This window comes from Oncorhynchus tshawytscha, linkage group LG08 (genome assembly GCF_018296145.1).
Source record: "Oncorhynchus tshawytscha isolate Ot180627B linkage group LG08, Otsh_v2.0, whole genome shotgun sequence".
Classification (NCBI taxonomy): domain Eukaryota; kingdom Metazoa; phylum Chordata; class Actinopteri; order Salmoniformes; family Salmonidae; genus Oncorhynchus; species Oncorhynchus tshawytscha.
This window is the reverse complement of record NC_056436.1, coordinates 21,755,832-21,782,971: the sequence shown is the minus strand read 5'-3', so window position 1 is coordinate 21,782,971 and position 27,140 is coordinate 21,755,832. Positions and strand designations below refer to the sequence as shown.

General features: G+C 42.9%; 1 protein-coding gene across 1 annotated transcript in view; it reads right to left on the bottom strand.

The window, feature by feature from the left end:
* Nucleotides 1-27,140, bottom strand: part of LOC112256793 (cysteine-rich motor neuron 1 protein) — a 180,835-nt gene that overhangs the window by 83,766 nt on the left and 69,929 nt on the right. The window contains exons 3-5 of the mRNA XM_024430301.2: nucleotides 11,265-11,507; nucleotides 10,341-10,461; nucleotides 10,094-10,215 (exon numbers count right to left, since the gene is read on the bottom strand). Coding sequence (XP_024286069.1) covers nucleotides 10,094-10,215; nucleotides 10,341-10,461; nucleotides 11,265-11,507 — 486 coding nt within the window. The remainder of the gene's footprint in view (nucleotides 1-10,093; nucleotides 10,216-10,340; nucleotides 10,462-11,264; nucleotides 11,508-27,140) is intronic.

Here is a 27,140-nt window from a genome sequence, read left to right as displayed (position 1 = left end):
TTTGAGGAGCTGAGGGCCCATGCCAAATCTTTTCAGCCTCCTGAGGGGGAAGAAGCGCTGTTGTGCCCTCTTCACAACTGTGCGGGTGGGTGTGGACCATGTTAAGTCCTTAGTGATGTGGACGCCAAGGACTTTGACACTTTTGACCTGCTCCACTGCAGCCTCATCAATGTGGATGGGGGCGTGCTCTCTCGTCTTTCTCCTGTAATCCACGCTCAGCTCCTAGGTCTAACTTACGTTGAGGGAGAGGTTGTTGTCCTGGCACCACACTGCTAAGTCAGTCCTGGATTTTTTTTCTCATTTTGTCTGTCATAGTTGAAGTGTACCTATGATGAAAATTACAGGCCTCTCTCATCTTTTTAAGTGGGAGAACTTGCACAATTGGTGGCTGACTAAATACTTTTTTGCCCCACTGTATATGTTTTGCATAAGATATGGGCAATACAGTGACTTCAGCATCCGTATCTACGAAAAAAATCTACTGCAAAGTTGTTAACCACCATGTTCACATATAGTCCATCCAATTTCATATGTACACCAGCTGAGATGGAATGTAAACTCTGCTGCTGAACCGGAGAGAGCTTTTTAAATTTCTGCATGAACATTGTGTTGTTGGGGCTGTTGGTCTGATTCCATTTTCCCTTAGACGGACCCTGCTTCTCTTGGCCATTCCTCATAAGGACACCTTTTCTCTTCCGACATTCTCATTGCCAGTGACCAGAAATCCCACAATAATAACATACACCAGGTTTCTCTTCTGCTGAACGAATAATGTTGTTGGTTTCACTCGGAACCTGCACAACTCTGATAACAGACAGTTTATTATGTTGATTGATGTCCCTGTCCAGTCGTGACAGTCTGTCTGATGTCACCATAGTTTTGTCTCTCCCAGTCATTAGTTGTGGAAACAAAAGTTTTTCACAAATCATCATGTATGGATTGCATCAGCTGATGAGTGACTGCCCCATTTTTGGAGGAATTGAGTGTCTCATCTTCCATGTCAGGTAACCCACAGTGTCTAACCACCTCTGCTCTAAACCTTTCTTCAAATTCAAAAAATGGTTATTTCGGGTTATGAATACATTTGGTTATCTCTCCCCAATTGGTGGTTGCATTGGTCAGAACCTTAAGGAAAAGATGTATGGCTCTCCATCCATTGACCACATCTTGCTCAACCACAGCTCTATAAATCTTTTCTTCAAGTACACCATGTTCACAGTTGTTCTAACAAAGGCTAATAACTGTAACCCATCATAAGGGTGTAGATTGTAGAGTTTCTGATAACGCTTCAAATTGTCCAAAGTTTTCATACCCACTTCTAGGGGATGTTTCAACGTTTTTGATCATTCATGCAACTGTTTTGGAGATGCTGATTAATGTGTGATTACTGTCACCGGAGGTTTCTCTTTACTACCTTTTACAGCCTGTGGTTGGCCTAAGACATCGTTCGTCACCGCTGTCAGTATCTGTTGACTCAAAGCCAGGCAGTGCTGACCTGATGCTTGAAACCCGATCATCCTTGTGCAACTCAGCCGGAGGGTGGATTGAAGGAACAAAGGGTCCTCCATATGTTTGAGCCAATTTTAACCTGATTTGGTTTGTTTAAAATTATATTGGTCTAGACTCACCCAGCACTTCTGCCATCAATCGGGAGATTAAGAGTTGACTCTCCCAAAGTGGGTTGCGCTCAGCCTTCTCTCTTTCTTCTGGATCAACACACAGTTGAGTTTTTTTGTTTGTTCTTGAGACCAAATCATTCTGGTCACGGCACCAAATGTTAGCATTTGATGTTATTCTTTAATAACACAGACCCCAAATCAAATCAGGGGGAGGAAAATAGGTTCATTCAAAGAGGATAAATCATAGATGGTATGCTGAGAGTTAGATGGTAGATGGTTTTTCCTTCCCTGTCATCAGTGATTCTCTCTCAGTGAATCTCCCCTGAACAAATGGACAGGATGTAGTTTATAACCCAGCCCTAGCTTGTGGTTGACCAATTAGAATTCCTTGAAATAAAACTGTGCCAATGGCCAAATAACAAGTATCCTATTTCAGACTCAATATAAAGACAAATTTCTCCCATGTCTCTGCATTACTCCCTTATTACAGAAAAAACACAAATTCCATTGATCATTGGTACTCTATTGACTTTTTCCTCCTCTGTCTCTGCGTTGTGTATTTATCTTCGAAATATTCTTATAATGTCTCTCCATTTTCCCATGAGACTTTGCATAAACATATATCAGATGTATAACACACATGCACACAGTGACTGACAGACTATATGAGTACTTATTTATCTATCTCTATGGATCAGACATTATTCTTTCTGATGAAAGCAGAACACAAAGTTTTGACTTTCAGATCTTTCATGCTTAGGTCAGTTCAAGTTTATTCAGGCTGCCCATTTGAGGGCTGAGAGAGAAGAGAAGAGGGCAGATTGCTGGTTGAAACATGATGAATGGTTGGTTGCCATGGTGAGTCAGGTGATTGACAGTTTATGTAATCTATTCAACACATGGTCTGAGAGAGAGACAGGAAACCACCTTAAACGTCTTGAGCTCATGCTGTCGGTTTTTCAGAGGCTCCTTTTCCCTTTTTGAGTAATATCTTTGCTATATCAGCCCCAGGCTTCACCCATCCATAGCAGTGTGTGTACCAGACCTTAAGCAATTAGCCCAGGGATAAGCCCTAGCTGTGTATAGGGCTGGGTTGTTCTGCCTGCTCTGGGATGACATGGAGAAAGCCAGACAGAACAATGTGTTCTCTCTTACAGCCATGGTCAGATTACCACACATCAAGTTATGAAGGAGCCTTAGAATGTTCAACAGAGGCAGCCGGCAGTCCGCTATTTGAGAGATTACTACTTTAATACCGGTACCTTAAACAAACTCTGGTTAGATGCAGACCAGCTGGCAAGTGTTTCAATCTCTTCTTGTCCCAGTCTGTTATCCCAAAATGTTCTAAGTTGACCACCATTGTCCCTGTTCCCAAGAACTCCAAGGTAACCTGCATAAATGACTCTCGCCCTGTAGCACACTCATCTGTAATTATGAAGTGTTTTGAAAGGCTGGTCATGACAAACATCAACACCATTATCCCAGACCCTGGACACACTCCAATTCACATACCGCCACAACAGATCCATAGACTGACTTGCCTAGTTAAATTAAAAAAATTAAATAAAGAAAATATCCATAGATAATGCAATCTCAATTGCACTCCACCTGAACATGAGGGGAGGGGGACAGATATGAAACAAACCAAACCATTATCAATTTCTATTGGTCCAATGAAGATTGATGCAGGGGTGTGGATAGGCTCATTTGAACAACCAATATTAGGCCTTGATTCTATTTGGACTAAGAAGAAAAATTCGTGTGGAACTTTGGATACGGAACGAATGTGCTTGACAGGTGTTGCCCACCTTGAACAAAACAATATCCCATTAGCAAGGAAGCTATATGGTTGCTACAAAAGTAGAGATTAAAGATCTATGGGACATGGGAATAGTTGAAAAGACATATTTGGCCTCTAATAGCCCAGAATGGCCAGTGAAAAGATCAAGTGGGGACTGGCGAGTGACTGTGGACTACAGGAATGCAAATGAAGCTATCTCCAAGCTCACTCCACTTTTTCCTCATTGTCACCTGCTCACTCTGTGTTCTCAGTCATTGATATGGCTAATGGGTTCTGGTCAGTACCCTTACATCCAGAGGTCCGTCCATGGTTTGCTTTTTCTGTGGATGGTCAACAGTATTAGTGGACTAGTACTCCTATGGGTCTTCATAATAGTTATTTGATTTACTATCAGGCATTGATATATTGTTGGCCTCAGAATATGAATAAACACATGCTGAGGATCTAAAATCACTGTTCGACCACTTGCACGCCAAAGGCCATAAAGCTAGCCCTAAGAAGACCCAACTCATGCAATCACAGGTTATCTACCTTGGTCAACTGGTCTCACAGGGAAAAAGAGAGATGACACAAAGTTGCACGGCTGTCATACAAGCTGCCAAAGAGCCCACTACTATTAAAGAACTTCGCTCCTTCATGGGTTTGTGCAACTACAACAGATGCTGGGTGGTCTCCTTCGCCAAAATTGTACAACTCCTCAATGACCTCCTCAAGGGAGACCTCGATTCAAAAGAATGTAGCCTTCACGGAAGAACAGAAAGAGGTTTTTGGCAAGCACAAACTAGCTTTGTCATCAGCACCAGCTTTGGGCATTCCGGACTCCGGCCAACCGTTCACCCTCTTTGTGGCTGAGAAAGATGGCTACATGACCTCAGTGCTGACACAAGACCATGGTGATTGTCAGAAACCTGTAGGCTACTATTCAAATAAGTTGGATGATGTGGCATTGGGATGGGGTCCCTGTCTCAGAGCTATGCAGGCTACTTACGTCGCTGTGTCGATGGTGGCATCGCTTGTTCTCGACCAACATCTTACCATCAAGTGTCCACATGCTGTTCATACTCTTTTGACAATGAATCACGCTGCACAGGTCACAGCTGCTCATTGGAACAAATGGTCAACTGTGTTGGAGGCTCCTAACATCATCATACAACATGGCACATCATGTAATTCAGCTACTCTGATGCTTCCTCCAGATACCACATTACTTCAACATTACTGTTGTGATTTGGTTTTGGATCAGCTCTCTGATGGGTTTACTAAGAGTCATCCATTGGAAAAACCCTGAGTTTATCTTATACACAGATGGTTCAAGCATTGTGGAGGGGGGTGTGAGGAAGGCAGTCTGGGCAGCTACAATGGACAATGTGAAAGTGACAGGCACGTTAGATTTGAGAAAAGCTTTATGAGTGACACAATGCTATTGCATACAACTCTCTAATGTAGTAGGGGAAGCAGACAGACAAGTAAAAGAGACGTGGGGAAAAAGTCCTGAGGGGGAACATGACGTAATACCAGGACAGAGTGTGATGGTAAAAAAAAATGTAACAGAGACATTAGGACCAAGATGGGAAGGTCCTTATCAAGTTTTGCTCATAACGAGGTCAGCAGTAAAAGTCCAGGGAAAATCACGATGGATACATGTCACTCATTGCAAGGTTGTCCATTTTGATGACAAGACGGAGCCTGTAGAATAAATAACTGATCGGTTAGCAATCAGAGGCCAATCTCGGGTGAAGAAGCATAGTAAGATGATCAGAACCTGATAAGCTTCTATGTTGTATATCGCAGTCATCATATTAGGGATATCTAGGTGAAATGTCCAACTCTTTCCGTAAAATCGGGACATACTTACTTAGGGAAATCTATGTGAAATATCCATTTCTATTGAAACCAGGACATGTTACTTTCACTTTTTTGTTTCCTTCGTTACAGGTTATGTGAATCTATAGTCTGAAGCTGAAGCAATATCCTTCGATTCAAGGACTGTACCTGAAACGATACAAGATCTCCGGTGAAGTGCAACCAGTGGAACGGAAGAACAATTCCTCACTACCGGCAGACCGTCAGAACATCATTTCTAATAGTTATTTATGTGGGACTGATACCAGTGTGGAAGAGCTGATCACTTTTAAAGGACTTGGTGAATGATTACCTTGTCTACAAGACAATAATATTCAATCGTCCTGTTGGCAATTATTTTTTTGTGTGAGTTTCCTCCTAATACAGGATGTGGTAGGAATCGTAAGGGACATCAACATTACACCTGTTAATACTTATTATCTATAACTTTGTTTGAAATCTATGTCTTATTATAACAGCAAGTACAATATGTCCTTTGTGTTTTATAGAAATGCAAGGTGTTTAATGTGAATGATTTTATGCTTACTGCTAATGTTTTTTTATACAGTCTATTTTTTCACGTTTTCTATTGGTTTCTTAAAATACATTTTAAGTATATGTATTTTTTTAATGGTTTAGGGGGGAGTACAAGAATATTTAGAAGATAAATACCCAATGCAGAGACAGAGGACGAGAGGTCAATACAGGATTAAAGGTCAAGAGGACTAAAAGTCAATGGAGTACTAACGATCAATGGAAATAGTGTTTTTTCTGTTTTTTCTGTAATAGGGGATTAATGCAGAGACATGGGAGGATTTTGTCTATATATTGAGTCTGAAATAAGATACTTGTTATACTTGTTATTCAAGGAATTCTAATTGGACAACCACAAGCTAGGGCTGGGTTATAAACTACCTCCTGTCCTTTTGTTCAGGGGAGATTCACTGAGAGAGAATCACTGATGACAGGGAAGGAACGACCATCTACCATCTAACTCTAAGCATACCATCTATGATTTATCCTCTTTGAATGAACCTATTTTCCTCCCCCTGATTTGCTTTGGGGTCTGTGTTATTAAAGAATAACATCAACTGCCAACAACATCAATGTGGTCGGATCATTCTTCAAAAAAGAGATGGCTGTCTAGATTCTGTTATATAGCAACAACCTGCCTGGGATAGCATCAACCTGCTTCTTACTATATTCGTCGCAGGGCATACAACCCCCCCAAAAAATGATAAGTTAGCAAATTCAGTACCGAGTCAACAAGATTGCTCAAATATGTGAGTCTCATCGTATTCCTGGCAGAAGGCTCTCAACTGCCACCTTCAAGCATGAGTGGCCTTCTGCTACCATTGAATAAAGGACAGACCGGCATGTCCACTTGCAATAGTAGCACTTTACACACTCGATCCAAATGCCACACACATTCAATAGAAATGCCAACTTTAAGTGTACCTGCCATAAGTGCCAACAGAGATTAGCAGTTTTTACTGCTCCTTTGCGAGCACGACGCTCGGAAAGACAGTAGAGCGCACCACAGACAGATAAACAAGTGGCTAAAAATAAAGACACAACAGGCACATCTATAAAACATATGGCTCCACTAAATGCAGCATAAGTTGTAGTGTACAGATGTAAAATCTTAATTTGAGCCCGTTTGCTACAACAGGAAAAGAACCCTGCAGCAACAGGAAATTAAAATTAGTATGTGGATTATAATTAATGGACATTTTTGAAGGGGTTGATACATTTTTCTTAAGGGAAAATGTAAGACTGAAATGTTGAATGGAAATTGTACATTTCAGGAGCCTTTTTAAACCTCAAAAACACTACAAGTTTTACATTTCCTGCATTGCAGGAAAGTTCTCCTGGATCACGGGGATTGATTAGCTGGCTGAAGGAGTGATCCCGGTCACACACACGCACACGCACACACACACACACACACACACAGCCTGATAAAACGCTTATCTCCCCTGCAGGAGAGTGACATCACCGTCTGAGGAGGAAGCTAGCTAGTACTTAACTGTGTGTGTGTGTGTGTGTGTGTGTGTGTGTGTGTGTGTGTGTGTGTGTGTGTGTGTGTGTGTGTGTGTGTGTGTCTGAACAGCAGGCTCAAAGGCCATTACAAACATGCTCTGCGGAGTGCCTCAACTGTCTCATCTGCTCAGTTGCTAACATTTGCTGTCAGAGTGGGACAACAGAAGCCTGCAGATACCACTGTTTGCAGATGGCTTCCACAGTTCATCCAGTCAAACCTTCTTTCCTATGTCCTGGCCTGTTTGTCTTCCCTGAATGGTGCTTCCAACACAGATGGTTGTGAGGAGGTAGCATTAGATGACAGACATGATGTCCTTTAGTTCTTTGATAAGTCTGCAAGCTTTAATGCTTTTAACATGAAACATGTAACATTAAATATTTTATGTCCATTCAACTGCCTTTCATGAAACAAATGGGCACACAATGGAGGAAAAAGCAATGGTGAAATCAAGTTTAACAGCTAAATCAAGGAGTCTGAATTTACGCTTATCTGCAGAGTACAGATTGTCCTACGACCACCATAACACAGCTGTTGGAATTTCAGTTCCCCTGTAGCGAAACACTGAAACACTGTGAGTAGTCATTGATTGAGAACAGCATGTTGTTCCACACACACACACACACACACACAAACAGTGTGTCAGCCATATTCAGCAGCCAGACATATGTGCTTATCAATTACTTAGAACACCTATGTAAGTAGGATGATAACACACACACACACACACACACACACACACACCAATAATAGTGTAGAAATACCTCAGTATCTGTAGCTCTTTCACCAAACAGTGGTTGTGCATGTCTTGAGAGTGGGGGTTTACCATGGTGTCTTTGTGTGTTTGGCATTCATTTGTTTTATCTTAATTACTGGGAGTCACAGCAAACCTTGAAGAGTTCAGGTAGTATTACAACAGAGCTGTAGTGTTGCAGGGGTGGTGTGTGTGTATGTGTGTGTGTGTGTGTGTGTGTGTGTGTGTGTGTGTGTGTGTGTGTGTGTGTGTGTGTGTGTGTGTGTGTGTGTGTCTTACAGGGGTGACCTGACTCAACAGCAGCTGTTCTATTGATCCCCAGTTCAGTTTCCACCCTTTGGGATGAGTTCATCTTCACTCCCCGTTTCCTTTCCACCCTCCACCCCCTTCGGCTGGAGAATATTAGTTCCAGGTCCCTCTTTCCCTTCAGGCAGACAGATAAAGCCACCATAGAGCCAGCTGTTCAATCAGTGTATATTTCTGTTTGGTGCTTTGATGTTCTGAGGGTAGATCTCTGAACGCATGTCTCTTTGTTCTGAAATCAGTAAATATACAAAAGGCAATTTCACAGCAGGATGTAGGGATGACACAGACCCCTGGCTCTACATCGCCAACAGATGTTTGTTCTAGCTAATAGGGCTAAGAGGGGAAGGGAAGCGCTGCACTGCCTGTCACACCCTCTCCCCTGTCGCCCCAACGTCAACCAACAGAAAAATATCCTCCTCGCTAGATTTGCTTTTCCCCACATCATTTACAACATACAGTATGCCATGGCTCTCTTAGACCTCCTCTCAGAGTAAATATACTGGAGATTTCTTTATTTTAAATGCAAGGTCTTGAAATGATTATTTTAATGGCTAGCTCACACTTGAAAGTTCACCACCGCTCATAATGTGGGCTCGGTAAATCCTTGAGAATTTGCTTTAATATGAAAAGAATCTTCTGCCCATTCAACCTCCTCTCTCCTACTCTCTCACTAATTTGTGACTGGCCGGCTCGATTCTTCTGTAGCAAAATTTGAAATTGTGTTTTTTTTTTACATTGGATAAAAGTAAAAAATGGTATATAATACACTACAGTTGAGGAAAATTGGTTAAGTAATTCTGCTTTGAAAGTTGATAAACTTGTAACCCCACTTTTCAGAAAATGTCCCTTGAATGTTTTGGTACACCTACTGGAGAGCTCATCTTTGCGAATACCAATTCAGCATTCTACTAAGCCTTAGCCCCGCCCATCTCTTTAAGGATTCACATGTGAGGCCTTCTGCTAAACAGAGTGAGTACGGTAGTGAACTAAACAACAAAGATGTCAAGACTAAAGGCTGTTCTATAATACGTCTATCGACATGTCTGTATACAGTTGTCGCAGTGACATCATGAACATTGTCGTCCGACATTCAACTTGTCGTTGTCCTTATGAAAAAGTATAAATGCAAAAATGACAGGCTACATGACACTATTTTAACACCAATAAACCCATCTGTTTAAGCTCTAATTTGTATACAGTACCAGTCAAAAGTTTGGACACATCAACTCATTCAAGGGTTTTTCTTTATTTTTTACTATTTTCTACATTATAGAATAATAGTGAAGACATCTAAACTATGAAATAACACATATGGAATCATGTAGTAACCAAAAAAGTGTTAAACCAATCAAAAGATATTTGACATTTGCCATCCTCTCACCGAGTACATGCCACCAACACAACCCTCTTCAACAGTCAATATGCTATCCTGTTGTTAGAAGGATTTTCACATAGCGGGTTCCACCTAACATCCAGCAAGGTATGCGGTTGTATTTATCAAACACGCCCACCAAGTGTAAATATATTCAGCGTAAATATTTTCTCGTCTTAATGCTTATCTCCAAACCTCCCCCGTTAGCTGGCCTGGCACAATATTCTTTCAAACGTAACCAGAGAAGAAAGCAGGAAAACAGGGCTTTGCCATCACCCTGCATAACAGCTCAGACACAGTGAGACTGGTGCTGTGCAGTTCAGCGCCAAGCAGAGGGAGAGAGAAGGGCCAAGCTCACCGTTGATACACTCGTACACATCACAGCATCGCCCGGGGGTACCGTCGCCGCGGGAGACCACCTGGGGGGAGCTCTGCACGGTGCATTGCGGGAAACTGCACAGACCAGGCAAACACTCACACCTAGAGAGAGGGGGATTCGTAGAGTTAGTAAACATCAGATGGATACACCCTCATACCTGACTACTTTATATAACAGCCAAAGAAAGTGCATTGATTGTTGCATTCAGGGGAAGTTCGAGGCACACCTGGTGGGAAGGGTGCAGCAGCCGTCCGCGGTGAGACGCACCTGGGTCTCATAACTGTCAGGTGGACACTGAACCTGATGGACAAGAGGACACTCCACTGTGCTGCAGTCCACACTAAACACTAGGTACAGTAAGGTAAAACACAGAGACAACCATTAGTGCTGTAGTCCACACTAAACGCTAGGTAGGACACAACACAGAGAGAGTCATCAGAGCTGCATTAGGTATGTTAATTTGAACAGTTTCTCACAGCAGGAAAACAATCTTGCAGCAACAGGAAATGTGAATTATTAATGGACATTTTTGTAGGGGTTGATACATTATTCGGAAGGGCAAATCAAGTCTGACATTTTTAAGTGGAAATTACAAACTTTAAAAGCCTTTTTAAACCTCGAATAGACTAGAATTTACATTTCCTGCAATGCAGAAACATTTTCTGTGATTACAGAGTGATCAAATTAAGATAGCATACCTGTAGGGAGGGCATAACACAGAGACAACCATGAAACATCTTGTAGAAGAGCACATTGGGAGTAGTGTGTGTTTAGAAAACAGACGTGTCAGTATTTTAACTGCAACGTGATATGTCATGCTGTCTGTTCATGTGAACAGGGAGATCACAGCACCAGCACATTCCTATCCTGGCAACCACTCCTTCTGTGGGCTAGGGCCTTCATTACACCACAACTCGAGGTGATAAACCACTGTCGGAAGGATGCAGCTGCCATTCATGAGTGTAAACACATTCATATGTAGCCTACAATTTGGGCATTGTGCTTGGGAAATGCGTTCAGAAAATTGAATATAATAACAATAATATTTATTATTATTATTATTACTACAATGAGCTAAGTATCAGAATCAGAAAACAATATTGCCATGTCACAAATAGTTGCTAGAAATTGTTATCGGTAGCTAGTGTACCTGGTTTGCACTCGTACAGGTCGCAGCATTCTCCAGGCTTCCCAGAGCCCTTGGCTACCAAGATGTTGAGGTATCCAGGCTGGCACACCTTCCTCAGGCACCCTGCAGGGCTGCAGACACAGCGGCTGGGCAGGGGACAGCACTCTCCAGGGGGTGCGTAGCCTTCGATTAGCACCGCGTCCTCAGGGCAGCGGGGTGAGAACTGCACCTCACACCGCGCCTTGGAACAATCAGGCCGCTCCTCTGCAAGAGAGAGAGATCAGATTGTTGATTGTAGCTTTAAGACAATATTTGTACCATTACAGATTAAATAATCTGTCGTGGCTGTTACTTTTTGTGCAATGGGTAAAAACATTTCAAGTAATTTCAAACGGAAACTTTAAAACGTGTCTGTATTTCTCAGGGAATGTTTCTGAAAGGAACATTGTTGGGACACCCAGAACATTTGGCAAATGGACGTTAGAGGAATCGGGAACGTTATTGCTAACCTTTAAGAACCTACAAAGGACATTCAAGGACCTAAAATGTGTCGGCTGGGCAGTCAATCGAATTGACTATTTACCATTCAGGTCAAAGTCCAAACTTTTATACACACAATCAGTAAAGACACTTTTCCATCCGTCTTTCTGACTCCAACCTTTATTTAAACAGAGAGCTAGATGAAGGAAGTATAAAAGTGCATGAGATGGGCAGGTAAAACAAGCATTCAACATTGACGTGAACGTGAATGAAGTGAAAATGTAAATTGCTGAAATTAAGAGTACAGCAAACAAACAGGAACTGAGAGAGGTATGGCGCACTAATGCCCTCACTTTCCGGATAACACACAGACGAGGGAGGCTAACAGGCAGAAAGCTGAACACACAAACAATCAGATGTGACATGCACGCACACAAACCCATTAACACAAAATCGAAAGTGGGACGCACACACAATCGGATATGGCCAACTACCATCCAGTACGAATTGTGCTGTCTCCAAAGTGCTGGAAAGGCTGGTGCACACACAGGTTGTCAACTATTTCTCACTCAACAACCTATCAAAGTGACTTTAGGAAGACACACAGCACATCTACAGCAGTGCAAAGGGTTGTGTAGAACATCAAGTCGGCTTGTAACAGCCAGGAGGACACAGCAGCACTGTTCTTGGATCTGAAGAAAGATTTTGACACTGTTCACCCCAACAAGCTCCTGAGGAAGCTTGCAAAATTAGGCTTTGACACCACTGCAATCAAGTGTTTCATATCATACTTACAAAAGAGGAGTCAGTACACCAAACTGCAGAGCACGCAGTCAGGCCAGGAATCTGTGGTGAATGGAATCCCACAAGGGAGTTTGCTTGGACCCCTACTGTTCTCCATTTACATAAATGACCTTACATCAGTGCTGGAGAAATTTTGAAAACATTTACAGTACCAGTCAAAAGTTTGGACACACCTACTCATTCAAGGGTTTTTCTTAATATTTTACTATTTTCTACGTAGTAACCAAAAAAGTGTTAAACAAATCAAAATATATTTTATATTTGAGATTCTTCAAAGTAGCCAACCTTTGCTTTGATGACAGCATTGCACACTATTGGCATTCTCTCAACCAGCTTCACCTGGAATGCTTTTCCAACAGACTTGAAGGACTTCCACATATGCTGAGCACTTGTTGGCTGCTTTTCCTTCACTCTGCGGTCCAACTCATCCCAAACCATCTCCTTTTAAGAATCTCAAATATAAAAAATAACACTTGCTGCAGGGACTTGCATCCATTAAGCCACAAGAGCATTAGTGAGGTCGGATACTGATGTTGACCGATTACGCCTGTCTCGCAGTCAGTGTTCCAATTCATCCCAAAGGTGTTCCATGGGGTTGAGGTCAGGGCTCTGTGCAGGCCAGTCAAGTTCTTCCACACCAATCTCAACAAACCATTTCTGTATGGACCTCACTTTGTGCACGAGTGCATTGTCATACTGAAACATCAAAGGGCCTTCCCCAAACTGTTGCTACAAAGTTTGAATCATAGAATCATCTAGAATGTAATTGTATGTTAAAATGTCCCTTTCCTGGAACTAACGTGCCTAGCCTGACCCATGAAAAACAGCCATTATTCCCCCTCCACCAAACTTCACAGTTGGCACTATGCATTGGGGCGGGTAGCGTTATCCTGGCATCCGCCAAACTGAGATTTGATCACTACAGAGAACACATTTCCACTGCTCCAGATTCCAATGGCGGCGAGGTTTATACTACTCCAGCTGAGCTTTACACTACTCTAGTCAATTTACTTTACAAATTACCTCGACTAACCTGTACCCCCGCGCATTGACTCAGTACCCCCTGTATATAGCCTCATTACTGTTATTTTATTATGTTACTTTTTTATTTTTACTTTAGTTAATTTAGTAAATATTTTCTTAACTCTATTTTCTTATAACTGCATTATTGGTTAAGGGCTTGTAAGAAAGCATTTCATGGTAAGGTCTACAACTGTCTGTAACGATTCTCGTCCTCATCTTCTGAGGAGGATTTATTTATAACTCAGAACACTAAAGAATAAAACAACAAAGAGAACGAAATGAAACCAAAACAGTCCTGTACGGTGCATATATGAAACACAGAACAGAAAATAATCACCCACGAAACACAGGTGGAAAAAGGCTACCTAAGTGTGATTCTCAATCAGAGACAACTAACGACACCTGCCTCTGATTGAGTACCATAGGCCAAACTCAAAACACAACATAGAAAAACGAACATAGACAACCCACCCAACTCATACCCTGACCATACTAAAACAAAGACATAACAAAAAAACTAAGATCAGAACGTGATAGTACCCCCCCCCCCAAAGGTGCGGACTCCGGCCGCAAAACCTAAACCCAAAGGGGAGGGTCTGGGTGGATGTCTGTCTGCGGTGGCGGCTCTGGCGCGGGACGTGGACCCCACTCCAACATAGTCCTTATCCGCCGCTTTACCCGCCTCCATGGCCTCTTTAACACGGTTACCCTTTCGCCGCCGACCTCGGACTGGGGACCCAAGCCATGGGTCCCAAATGGATGGGAGATTCCGGCAGCACCGGACAGACGGGAGATTCCGGCAGCACCGGACAGGCGGGAGACTCCGGTAGCTCCGGAATGAAGGGCGATTCTGGCAGCTCCTGGCTGACTGACGGCTCTGGCAGCTCCTGGCTGACTGACAGCTCTGGCAGCTCCTGGCTGATTGACGGCTCTGGCAGCTCCTGGCTGACTGGACAGCTCTCTGGCAGCTCCTGGCTGACTCAGGACAGACGGGCGTCTCTGGCAGCTCAGGAGCAGGACAGGGGAGACTCTGGCAGCTCAGGACAGACGGGAGACTCTGGCAGCTCAGGACAGACGGGAGACTCTGGCAGCTCAGGACAGACGGGAGACTCTGGCAGCTCAGGACAGACGGGAGACCCTGGCAGCGCCTGGCAGGAAGAAGGCGCTGGCAGCGCTGAGCAGGCAGAAGCACCTGTAGGAAGGAGACGGAGAGACAGCCTGGTGCGGGGGGCTGCCACCGGAGGGCTGGTGCGTGGAGGTGGCACCGCATAGACCGGACCGTGAAGGCGCACTGGGGCTCTCGAGCACCGAGTCTGCCCAACCTTACCTGGTTGAATGCTCCCCGTAGCCAGGCCAGTGCGGTGAGGTGGAATAGCCTGCACTGGGCTGTGCTGGCGAACCGGGGACACCATGCATAAGGCTGGTGCCATGTACCCCGGACCGAGGAGATGCACTGGAGACCAGATGCGCTGAGCCAGCTTCATGGCACCTGGCTCGATGCCCACTCTAGCCCGGGCCGATACGAGGCGCTACTATGTATCGCACCGGGCTATGCCTGCGCACCGGGGACACCGTGCGCCTCACGGCATAACACGGTGCCTGCCCGGTCCCTCTCTCTCCAAGGTAAGCACGGGGAGTTGGCTCAGGTCTCCTACCTGACTTAGCCACACTCCCCGTGTGCCACCCCCCAATACATTTTTGGGACTGCCTCTCGGGCTTCCAGCCGCGCTGCCATGCTGCCTCCTCATAACGCCGCCTCTCGCCACCATATCAGGCCAGTGAGCCGCCGCCGCCGGCCTACTAGCTACCTCAATCCATTTTTCCTTTTCGTTTGTGTCTGTCTTGTTTTTTTTTACACCTGTGTCCTATTACCGTAGTTGATTTCGGTGGGTTTATTAACCTCCGCTGCCTGCTAATTATTTGAGCGGGATTATTTGCTGTTGTTGCTCTGTTAGGGGTGCATGGTTGCGCCGCAGGGTTTTGTTTTCTCACGGTCGTCGTACCGTTTGGATGGTAATTAGGAGTAGAGGTTTCTCCTCCGTGTGCTACGTTATTTCCCTGTGTGGCGACTTCGTTGGGTGTGTTTCCCCACCTGTTGTTGTTGTGTTGGGACTTTCAATAAACGATTGTTTATCCTGAACCTACCTCTTCTTAGGAGGCACCTAACAGTAGGACTAACGGGAGCTGGTGTGGAGGGAGTGGTCGGAATGTAATTGAATGAATGAGACATGAAGGGGAAAGGGAATTTAGGGAGAAGAATGGTGTGATGCTTGGCTTGGTTTATTTTTTGTTGTGCCCTGCACATTTAGAAGTGGAACACTAGAGTCAAAGTAAATTAACGTTGTCTTCTAGACTAAATTTAATTTAATTTGCCCGATCGCGCAGCCACAAAGCACATTCCACTAAATAGTTTTTTAATCCTTTTAAAATTTTTTATCTCTGGTTAAAGATGAAACTTTAATGTCCATTTCAGTACCAGAATACTGGATTACTCATGTCCATCCCTAAATTAGCTACAGCGTATCATCAACAGGGCTGCTCATATCATGACCGGGCATTCATGGAGGGATCGCATAAAACAGAGGTTCACTGACAACACCCTAGTGACTGTTTTCAAGGTGACAGTGCACAAACTGCCTGAATACATGTCAGGCCTGTTCAGGAGTGAATCTCCACCCATCTTCTGGGAGTGCACCAGCCAAAGCCTATAAACAACGGGAAATGTATGGCATAACCATTAGTTAAAAACAATGGATTTCCAAGGCAGTCTGCAGTTCTTTGGACCACTGCGTGTCATTTTGTATTTATGCAATTGCGTCTGATGTGTCCTTCTGTGTATGTTGTGTTAGCTGTGCGTTGGTACGCATGCTACGGGGTATGCTGTATATGCTTCTGTGTAACATCACTGTTATGTGATGTGTACATTTGTATTAATTCTATGGAACCCAGAACTCCCTGGATAACAGTGGCAATTGTTACTGAGTGGACTGACCTGGCCCAAATTATTTTGTAAAAAAAGAACATGTACAAGTCAAACACTGCAAATTAAAAGCTCATTCACTTTGCTTTAGAACAGCCTCCAAGTCTGGCATGGCAGCAAGGAACAGAGTTAGGCAGAAGCTCTGGAGGCACATCTAGAATGTTAGATCTTTCTGAGGGAAGCAGGCCTACTTGGTAAGACTAGCTTTGAAGTGTTGTTCTTGTTGTTTTTGTTGGGCTTGAAGAATAAAAAAGAATAGAAAGTTTCACATCGGGTTGGACGAAAGCTTCTGTAGTATAGTGATTGTCTGTGACGGGTCAAGTTGAACTGACACAGAATAGAGCTTCACTGTGAAGACAGGCTCCAGCTACCTCAGCAAAGGGCCTGTCTGATAAGGCCAATCTAGAATTCTCAAATGACTGCAGCCTAGCAAAAATCCTAAAGGCAAGGGCAGCTTTCTGTTGTATCTCTTTTTCAAATCCTATCAGGATCCAGCGTAAAGCAACAAAGTAGGAAACAGCTGAAAGAGAAAACACGATAATGATTCTAGACTCTTTAATTACGGTTTGATTGAGATACCTGTGTTCAATTAGCATCACCTAACTTTTTATATTAGGCCAGTGAGCCGACTTCAGATCTGTATAGAAAATAGTGGAAAAAGTACTATAGAATCCACCTTTGTACTAACTTGTTTTACATTGGCTCTTAGAAAAGCACATCCGCAGTATTAAATGCAACCATTCTGTCTCTCTACTGGAGGTTACTGATTCTGGGTGATGTCTGAGAGAGAAAGAAAGAAAAGAGAAAGATAGAAAGAAGGCCCTCAAAGAGAGCAGTGATTCTGAGCGGAGGAGGATAATTAGGTTATATTAGATGAAGGAGACTGTCTGGAAGCACAATGCAAGGAACTACAAAAGAGGAGCTACGGAAGAGATAAGACCTGATCATATTTAACGACTGTGTTTGTGTGATTATACAGCTGTATCACATCTCAGAGTTCACTATGGACCGCTCACTAAAAGGACGGTGGAAACATTTCTGCTGAAGGTAAAAAGGTCAATGCAAAATGGATATCAAATGACATGGTTTACCCATGGAACATATGTGAAGAAAACAACAACTTTGGAAGTAAACAACATCTTTGGAAGAAATGGACCAATTGATGTTGGTATGGTAACAACATCCTATTACTCCTTCACTTAGACCTGACTCGTTGCTGACCCTATGACACTTTTAGGTCTGTTAGATGCTCTGGTTAAGAGCATCTGTGAATGTCAGAGGATGGTAAATTGGACTCTTCTGATCACACTAACAACCCAGCGGACAAAACTGTAATGTTGTAATGACGTCATTTCAACCAGTTTTGCCTGCTACTGTACCCGGGAAGTTCAACCAGTTTTGCCTGCTAGCTTGGAAGTTCAACCAGATCAATAGATGGCAACAATTCACTTACAGTTGGTAAGTGAATATTGGTACCTCATTTTAGTCATTGACTCCATATGGGTGTCTACATTCAAATATAGTTTTTTTAAAATTAATTATGAAAGGTTATTACATTACACACATCCAGCTATAGTAGGAACCACAGTGGATGTGTGTAATGTAATAACCTTTCAGCAGTGTGTTGTAGAGACCTACTCAACGTGTTAACATATGTAGCTAGCAAATTGCCAATTAAATGTTGCCAGTCAAATCCTTTGCCAGTCAAATCCTCCTCTCTCTATGTTCAGTGTAGCAGCACATGTAAACGTCAAAGAGTATTTTTCACATGCAAAAGGCAGAGAACATTTTGTATCTGCATTTTCTTTGTTTAGCGATTTTGTTAGTTCTGAAAATGCATTTCCTGACCCAATTGTGGATTTCTATTTCAATGGGCTGAATATTTCCTTAAAAGCAATCGCATGGCTCGAACCTTCTCTTTCTCGTCCATCTACTCTGTTCTGATTCATCTATTAATCCTTTGACATTATGTTCCTGCTTCTTTCTTAGTGTATCATCAGAAAACCTATTTTCAAATTACTCCCTTAAATAATGTACAGTAGCTACCCATGTATGACACATTGGGTTTACTTCACAATAAATTGGTTTTAGCAAGCAGAACATTACAAATAGACCTGAACATTAGGCACTGATTCTAGTTTTCAGCTCAGTCCACATGTTTTTTTATATTGTTTTTTACAATAGTAATAGTTTTTCCAGTTGAGGATTTGTGAGGCATCTGTTTCTCAAACTAGACACTAATGTACATGTCCTCTTGCTCAGTTGTGCACCGGGGCTTCCCACTCCTCTTTCTATTCTGGTTAGAGCCAGTTTGTGCTGTTCTGTGAAGGGAGTAGTACAAAGCGTTGTACGAGATCTTCAGTTTCTTGGCAAGTTTTATTGCTTCTTTAAATCAGGACACCAGTTTTCAGCTGTGCTAATATAATTGCAAAAGTTTTTTTTTGATCAATTAGCCTTTTAAAATTATAAACTTGGATTAGCTAACACAACGTGCCATTGGAACACAGGAGTGATGGTTGATAATGGGCCTCTGTACGCCTATGTAGATTTAAAAATCTGCCGTTTCCAGCTACAATAGTAATTTACAACATTAACAATGTCTACACTGTATTTCTGATTAATTTTATGTTATTTTCATGGACAAAAAAGTAGTTTTTCTTTAAAAAACAAGGACATTTCTAAGTGACCCCAAACCTTTGAACAGTAGTGTACATTATCCCAAAAGGCTTTCCACAGCACATATAATAGGGTTCCTTTGTGCTTTTTGCATCTCCAACAGATGTGACATTTCTGGGTGCATTACATGCATTCAAGCAGGAGTGTAGTAAGTCCTATGAATTATATTAAATTGTAGTAGTTTGTCTTTGGTTGTAGGAGCAGGTATGAACATTTTCACATATCAATTACTTCCTTTTTTCCCCTTATAGGTGCTGAACCATCAGGTAGAGTTTCAATCAATCCTTGATATAACTTGGCAATCAACTTCTTTGGTGTCGAATAAGATTCTTTCAGTATTTTTTCTGTGCTAGATGTTTTATGTTCATCCAGATTCTGTTGAAGCGATTGAATACGATTTCTGAGTTGTAAGAACTTAAAGAAATTGGCCTTAGATAATCAAAATCTTTCTTGTAATTGATTGAATGACAGTAGAGATCGATCATAGGATGCATGTTCAAAATTCATGATGCTACTTTGAAACCAGGACTTGAAGCCAGACTCAGTAAATTTTCATTTACGTAATTTGGGATTATGAAATGTCAAACTGTCGGGGCGACAAAACAAATCCAGGCAACTCTTCATAACGTGCTCTATATGAGAGTGCTCAAGTGGCCAATGTGCCAGCCACTTTTCCATCAGTCAGTACCAGACAGCTGGTGTTCACATTTGCTTGTAGCCTACAACAAGTATGCTCTACTGTATAAAAATGACAATTTACAAGTGGAGTCAGCTAGATATAAACATTACAGCAGTAAAATGTCATTCTAATTTACATAAACAAGTTCAACAATATAGGCTGCCTAACTGCCATTATCTGCTGGATCAATTAGCCAGCTAGCAAACGTTTGCAAGTACATGAGCATTTATTTGATACTGATATGCAAGATGGCGTAGCAGTCAGACGTCTTTGTCTTTGTCTTGTCTCGTCTCGTCATGTATATGTCTTTTTATATATTTTTCTTCGCATTCTTTTTAATATTTCCCCTTAACCTCAACTTCAAAATAGTCTCCTGCAACCTGCCTCACCCAATGTGGTGTGGATCTGTTTTTTTCTAAAGTATTTCTATTTACCTTCAAACTGGAATACCTCAACTGAAGCTAGCTAGCTAACTAGCTACCAGCTAATCAGTCAGCTCTGTTGACTCTGTTAAAGCGATTGAATACGATTTCTGAGTTGTAAGAACTCAAAGAAATCGGTCTTAGATAATCAAAATCTTTCTTGTAATTGATTTGACAGTAGAGATCGATCTCTGGTGCTAGCGGTCATCAGCTAACCTTTAGCTCGGAAAGCTCTCGCCAGTTCGTACAACGCGTTTCAAACCAGCGCATACTGGACCTATATTTTATCTCCATATCCCCTGCAAACTCTGAACCCTTTCATCTGGATCATGGCAGCTAGCTAACCGCAACCCAGGTTGTCTACTCCTGGCTAACGTTTCTGTCCCGGAGCAAGCACCAACTAGACTGGGGTTAGCCCATGCTAGACCCATCTTCCGGGGCTACTCCTGAAGCCCACTCCTCAGCTACAATATCCAGACCCCTTCTACTGCCGGTACAGGGCACGGAACGCCGCCGATCCTTCATGACTGCAATACGAACATAAATCTGCCCGATGATCCCAACAGGCCCCTCAGGCGCGGCGTCCCCTGAAGGCCCATTCTGCTAACCGCGGCCTGCTAGCTATCTATAGCATATTGGACTGTCAGCTGATCCACTGGATGTCTTAGCCGTGTCTGAATCCTGGCTTAGGAAAACCACCAAAAACCCTGAAATTTCCATCCCTAACTATAACATTATCCGCCAAGATAGAACTGCCAAAGGGGGCAGTGTTGCAATCTACTGCAGAGATGGAACTCTGCAGGCTATCTTACTAGCCAGGTCTGTACCAAAACAATTTGAGCTTCTACTTCTGAAAATCCAGCTTTCCAGAAACAAGTCTCTCACCGTTGCTGCTTACTATAGACCACCCTCTGCCCCCAGCTGTGCCCTGGACACCATGTGTGAATTGATTGCCTCCCCATCTATCTTCTGAGCTCGTGCTGCTAGGTGACCTAAACTGGGACATGCTTAATCTCTTAACACCCTGGCCATCCTACAATCTAAACTTGATGTCCTCAATCTCACACAAATTATCAATTAACCTACCAGTTACAACCACAAATCTGTAAACACAGGCACCCTCATAGATATCATCCTAACTAACTTGCCCTCCAAATACACCTCTGCTGTTTTCAACCAAGATCTCAGCGATCACTGCCTCACTGCCTGCATCCGTAATGGGTCTGCGGTCAAATGACCACCCCTCATCACTGTCAAACGCTCCCTAAAACACTTCTGCGAACAGGCCTTTCTAATTGACCTATCCTGGAATGACATTGGCCTCATCCCGTCAGTAGAGGATGCATGCTTAGTCTTTAAAAGTACCTTACTCACCATCTTAAATAAGAATGCTCCATTCAAAAAAATGTATTACTAGGAATAGATATAGTCCTTGGTTCACTCCAGACCTGTCTGCCCTTGACCAGCACAAAAACATCCTGTGGCGTTCTGCATTAGCATCGAATTGCTCCCGTGATATGAAACTTTCAGGGAAGTTAGGAACCAATATACACAGGCAGTCAGGAAAGCTAAGACTAGCTTTTTCAATCAGAAATTTGCATCCTGTAGTACAAACTCAAAAAAGTTCTGGGAAGCTGTAAAGTCCATGGAGAAAAAAAGCACCTTCTCCCAGCTGCCCACTGCACTGAGGCTAGGAAACACTGTCTCTACCGATAAATCCACAAAAATTTAGAATTTCAATAAGCATTTTTCCACGGCTGTCCATGCTTTCCACCTGGCTACCCCTACCCCGGTCAACAGCCCTGCGCTCCCCACAGCAACTCGCCAAAACCTCCCCCACTTCTCCTTCACCCAAATCCAGATAGCTGATGTTCTGAAAGAGCTGCAAAATCTGGACCCCTACAAATCAGCCGGGCTGAACAATCTGGACCCTCTCTTTCTGATATTATCTGCCAAAATTATTACAACCCCTGCTACTAGCCTGTTCAACCTCTTTTTCGTATCATCTGAGATTCCCATAGATTGGAGAGCTGCCGCAGTCATCCCCCTCTTCAAAGGGGGTGACACGCTAGACCCAAACTGTTACAGACCTATATTTATTCTACCCTGTCATTCTAAGGTCTTTGAAACAGATTACCGACAATTTCAAATCTCACCGTAACTTCTCCGCTATGCAATCTGGTTTCAAAGCTGGTCATGGGTGCACCTCAGCCACGCTCAAGGTCCTAAACGATATCATAACATCCATCGATAAGAGACATTACTGTGCAGCCATATTCATCGACCTGGCTAAGGCTTTCGACTCTGTCAATCACAACATTCTTATTGGCAGACTCAACAGCCTTGGTTTCTCAAATGATTGCCTCGCTTGGTTCACCACCTACTTCTCCGGTAGAGCTCAGTATGTCAAATCGGAGGGCATGTTGCCCGAACCTCTGGCAGTCTCTATGGGGGTGCCACAGGGTTCAATTCTCGGGCCGACTCTCTTCTCTGTATACATCAATGATGTCGCTCTCGCTGCTGGTGATTCTTTGATCCACCTCTACGCAGACGACACCATTCTGTATACCTCTGGCCCTTCGTGGACGCTGTGTTAACTAACCTCCAGATGAGCTTCAATGCCATACAACTCTCCTTCCTTGGCCTCCAACTGCTCTTAAATGCCAGTAAAACTAAATGCATGCTCTTCAACCGATTGCTGCCCACACCTGCCCGCCCGTCCAGCATCACTACTCTGGACGGTTCTGACTGAATATGTGGACAACTAGAGGTACCTAGGTGTCTGGTTAGACTGTAAACTCTCCTTCCAGACTCACATTAAACATCTCCAATCCAATAGGAATCGGCTTCCTATTCCGCAACAAAGCATCCTTCACTCATGCTGCCAAACATACCCTCGTAAAACTGACCATCCTACCGATCCTCGACTCCGGCGATGTCATTTACAAAATAGCCTCCAACACTCTACTCAACAAATTGGATGCAGTCTATCACAGTGCCATCTGTTTTGTCACCAAAGCCCCATATACTACCCACCACTGCAACCTGTATGCTCTCGTTGGCAGGCCCTCGCTTCATATTCGTCGCCAAACCCACTGGCTCCAGGTCATCTACAAGTCTCTGCTAGGTAAAGCTCTGCCTTATCTCAACTCACTGATCACCATAGCAGCACCCACCCGTAGCATGCGCTCCAGGAGGTATATCTCACTGGTCACCCCCAAAGCCAATTATTCCTTTGGCCACCTCTCCTTCCAGTTCTCTGCTGCCAATGACTGCAACGAACTGCAAAAATCTCTGAAGCTGGAGTGTGTTGCCTCCCTCACTAGCTTTAAGCACCAGCTGTCAGAGCAGCTCACAGATCACTGCACCTGTACATAGCTCATCTGTAAATAGCCCATCCAATCTACCTCATCCCCATACTGTAGTTATTTATTTATTTACCTTGCTCCTTTGCACCCCAGTATCTCAACTTGCACATTCATCTTCTGCAGATCCTACCATTCCAGTGTTTAATTGCTATTTTCTAAGTACTTTGCAACCATGGCCTATTTATTGCTTTACCTCTCTTATCCTACCTCATTTGCACATGCTGTATACAGATCTTTCAAATGTATTATTGATTCTATGTTTGTTTATTCCATGTGTAACTCTGTTGTTGTATGTGTCAAACTGCTTTGCTTTATCTTGGCCAGGTCGCTGTTGCAAATGATAACTTGTTCTCAACTAGCCTACCTGGTTAAATAAAGGTGAAAAAATAAAAATAAAATAAATAAAAAAAAAATGTGGCTGTAAACTAATCACCTACCGGTAGGCTATGCACATTTGCAAGCAATGCATGTGTAGTTATTTTTGCTAGCCAGATCAATTAGCTAGCTAGCTTGCTTCACCTACTGTACCAGAAGACAGAGCTGGCTTTCGTAATTATTATCATTAGTGTCCAGGATGCTGCTGGCTTTCGTCATGCTGAAAAGTCTGAAATATGGTCCAACTAGCAAGTGTTGCACTAGGAAAATATTATCAATCCCTTGCTGAATGAAGCTCAAGCTAACAACAAAGCAACTTTGTAACAACAGACCCATCAGTGTTTTCAAATCTGCACAGACAGGCAGATTGACAGCCAGGAGCCACTATTTTTTAACCATTAGGACAAGTATTTGTCAGCAAAATTACACATTTATCCTGTATCACTCAACTCTCATTTATGAGTCTAGTTTGTATTGATTGAGAGGGATATAGCTACATATGTATTGTTGATGTGATGCTGTAGTCATGGATGGATCAGAGGGACATATAGAATATGCATGAGATCAATAATCCATTTGCATCCTAATTACCTAGAGAAATCTGACCTGCAATTTGTAAACAAAGCTGCAGTACTTATACTTCGTAAAGCCTTAATTTGTATCACTTTGAAGTGATCCAAATGGCAAATTAATATTTAATCTATACATTTTGAGATATATTAAACCAGAAACAAATTGCACCATTTAAATTGGGATTTACTTAGTCTGGCTTTAAAGGTGTTATCATTAAACACTGAAAGTAAGGTTATTATAATAATATTAATAATAATAATAACAAATTAAATAATACATTTTTTTTGTCAGTGTGTGTAATCTGTGACGGTAGAGGGGGCTGGGTCGCTGCGTGTTCAGCTCCCAACCACTGCGGAGTGAGTGTCAGTACTATGTGTCAATGCGATGTGCGGTGCACATCATAAATGTACATCTATCATAATATCATGGATGAAGCTGGGGTAATGTGCAAATAGCTTTTTCATTGATCTGCTTTGTGTACAGAAGACAGGTTTACTCACCTGTACACCACACACTTTTCCATAAATCATGAGCCAGAGGAACCTTGGTTTCTGACATTTCTTTGAATGAGAAATACTTTATAGTTCATAGTGGTATCCTTGAAATGAGAAGGAAGGCAGCAACTCCAAATCATACCTCTGTCATCTCTAGCCTAGCAAGTGAAGCAGTGTGGGCAGCCTTAAATGTACTCGTGATTTAAAGTAACTGCCCAATGTTTTCAGATTTCTACGATATATTATCTATAATTACTTAGAATATGAGTGAAATAGTTTCCCTTTCAACAAATTATAATTAAGTATGTTAAAAAGCAGTTTTTCTGTGTTGGGAATGGGGTGGGCGTACTCTAGCAACAGAATGGTGTGGGCGTACTCTAACAACAGAATGGTGTGGGCGTACTCCAACAACATAATGATTTGGGCGTACTCTAACAACAGAATGGTGTGGGCATACTCTAACAACAGAATGGTGTGGGCGTACTCCAACAACAGAAGGGTTTGGGCGTACTCCAACAACTGAAGGGTGGGGGCAAACAGAATGGTGTGGGCGTACTCCAACAACAGAATGGGGTGGGCATACTCTAACAACAGAATGGTGTGGGCATACTCCAACAACAGAATGGTGTGGGCATACTCTAACAACAGAATGGTGTGGGCATACTCCAACAACAGAATGGTGTGGGCATACTCCAACAACAGAATGGTGTGGGCGTACTCCAACAACAGAATGGTGTGGGCATACTCTAACAACAGAATGGTGTGGGCGTACTCCAACAACAGAATGGTGTGGGTGTACTCCAACAACAGAATGGTGTGGGCGTACTCCAACAACAGAAGGGTATGGGCGTACTCCAACAACAGAATGGTGTGGGTGTACTCCAACAACAGAAGGGTGTGGGCGTACTCCAACAACAGAATGGTGTGGGCGTACTCCAACAACAGAATGGTGTGGGCGTACTCCAACAACAAAATGGTGTGGGCGTACTCCAACAACAGAATGGTGTGGGCGTACTCCAACAACAGAATGGTGTGGGCATATACCGGTAATAAAAAATATTCATGCAAATAGACCTTTGATTGGCCAGCTAATCATCCTCTAGACCAGTGGTTCCCAAACTGTGGCGCGGGGCCTCCCCCACCCAAAAAACATATTTTAGTGGGAACTCAGTCCGACTTTTCAACTTACGAAATTGGAGGGTACATCATCAGTTTTCCTCTGGTCATGTCAGTCATTGCATACCTTAGAAAGCTATTTATAACTTATCAGAAATGTCCAGATCAACTAGCCCATGTTAGCTAAGCCCATAGATTTTGTTGTAATGTTTGAGTCACTTATATGACATTCATACACATTAAGGATGGCTAAATGTATAGAATTGTAAGAAAATTTGCTTTAAAACTGGAACATTTTCTCTGCACCCCATGATAAATATCTGTAGAATTGCAGGAAATAAGCTTTGAAATCTTAAGAATTTTCTCTCAGCCAACAAGAGCAGTGTGAACAGTTTTTGTGATGAACAGTGCTTGTGCCCATAGACATAAATGTGGTGCAGGATGTTCCCCAATGCTGGAAGGTGGGCCTGGGGGAATATGTTTGGGAACCCCTGCACTAGATCGCTGATTGGCCAGTTCATCCTCCTCAGATAGATTACATGTTCTATGGGAAAATGGCAAGCATTTTTAAATGGTCTGTTTGAGATACAAGTTAGAGGTAATCTTTTAAAAATGTTTTTTTCTCCAATTTATGCTTTGGCCACAAATATGTGTATAGGATAGGTCAACAACATAATTTTGATTTAAGTTAACAGAATATGAACTTTTAAAAGTAAGATTTTCACTGGGCAGTCACTTTAAATGCCTTCCTTCTCTTCCTCCCTCTGATTTGTGTTTCGACAATGGCAGCTGGTGGGGTTTGATCACATCAGAGTGGTGTGTGTGTGTTGCCAAACATCTGAATAGGCACTTGAAATTCATTGTAATGGGTGTACAATCAAATTGATTGGCCACACCATGCCTTCTT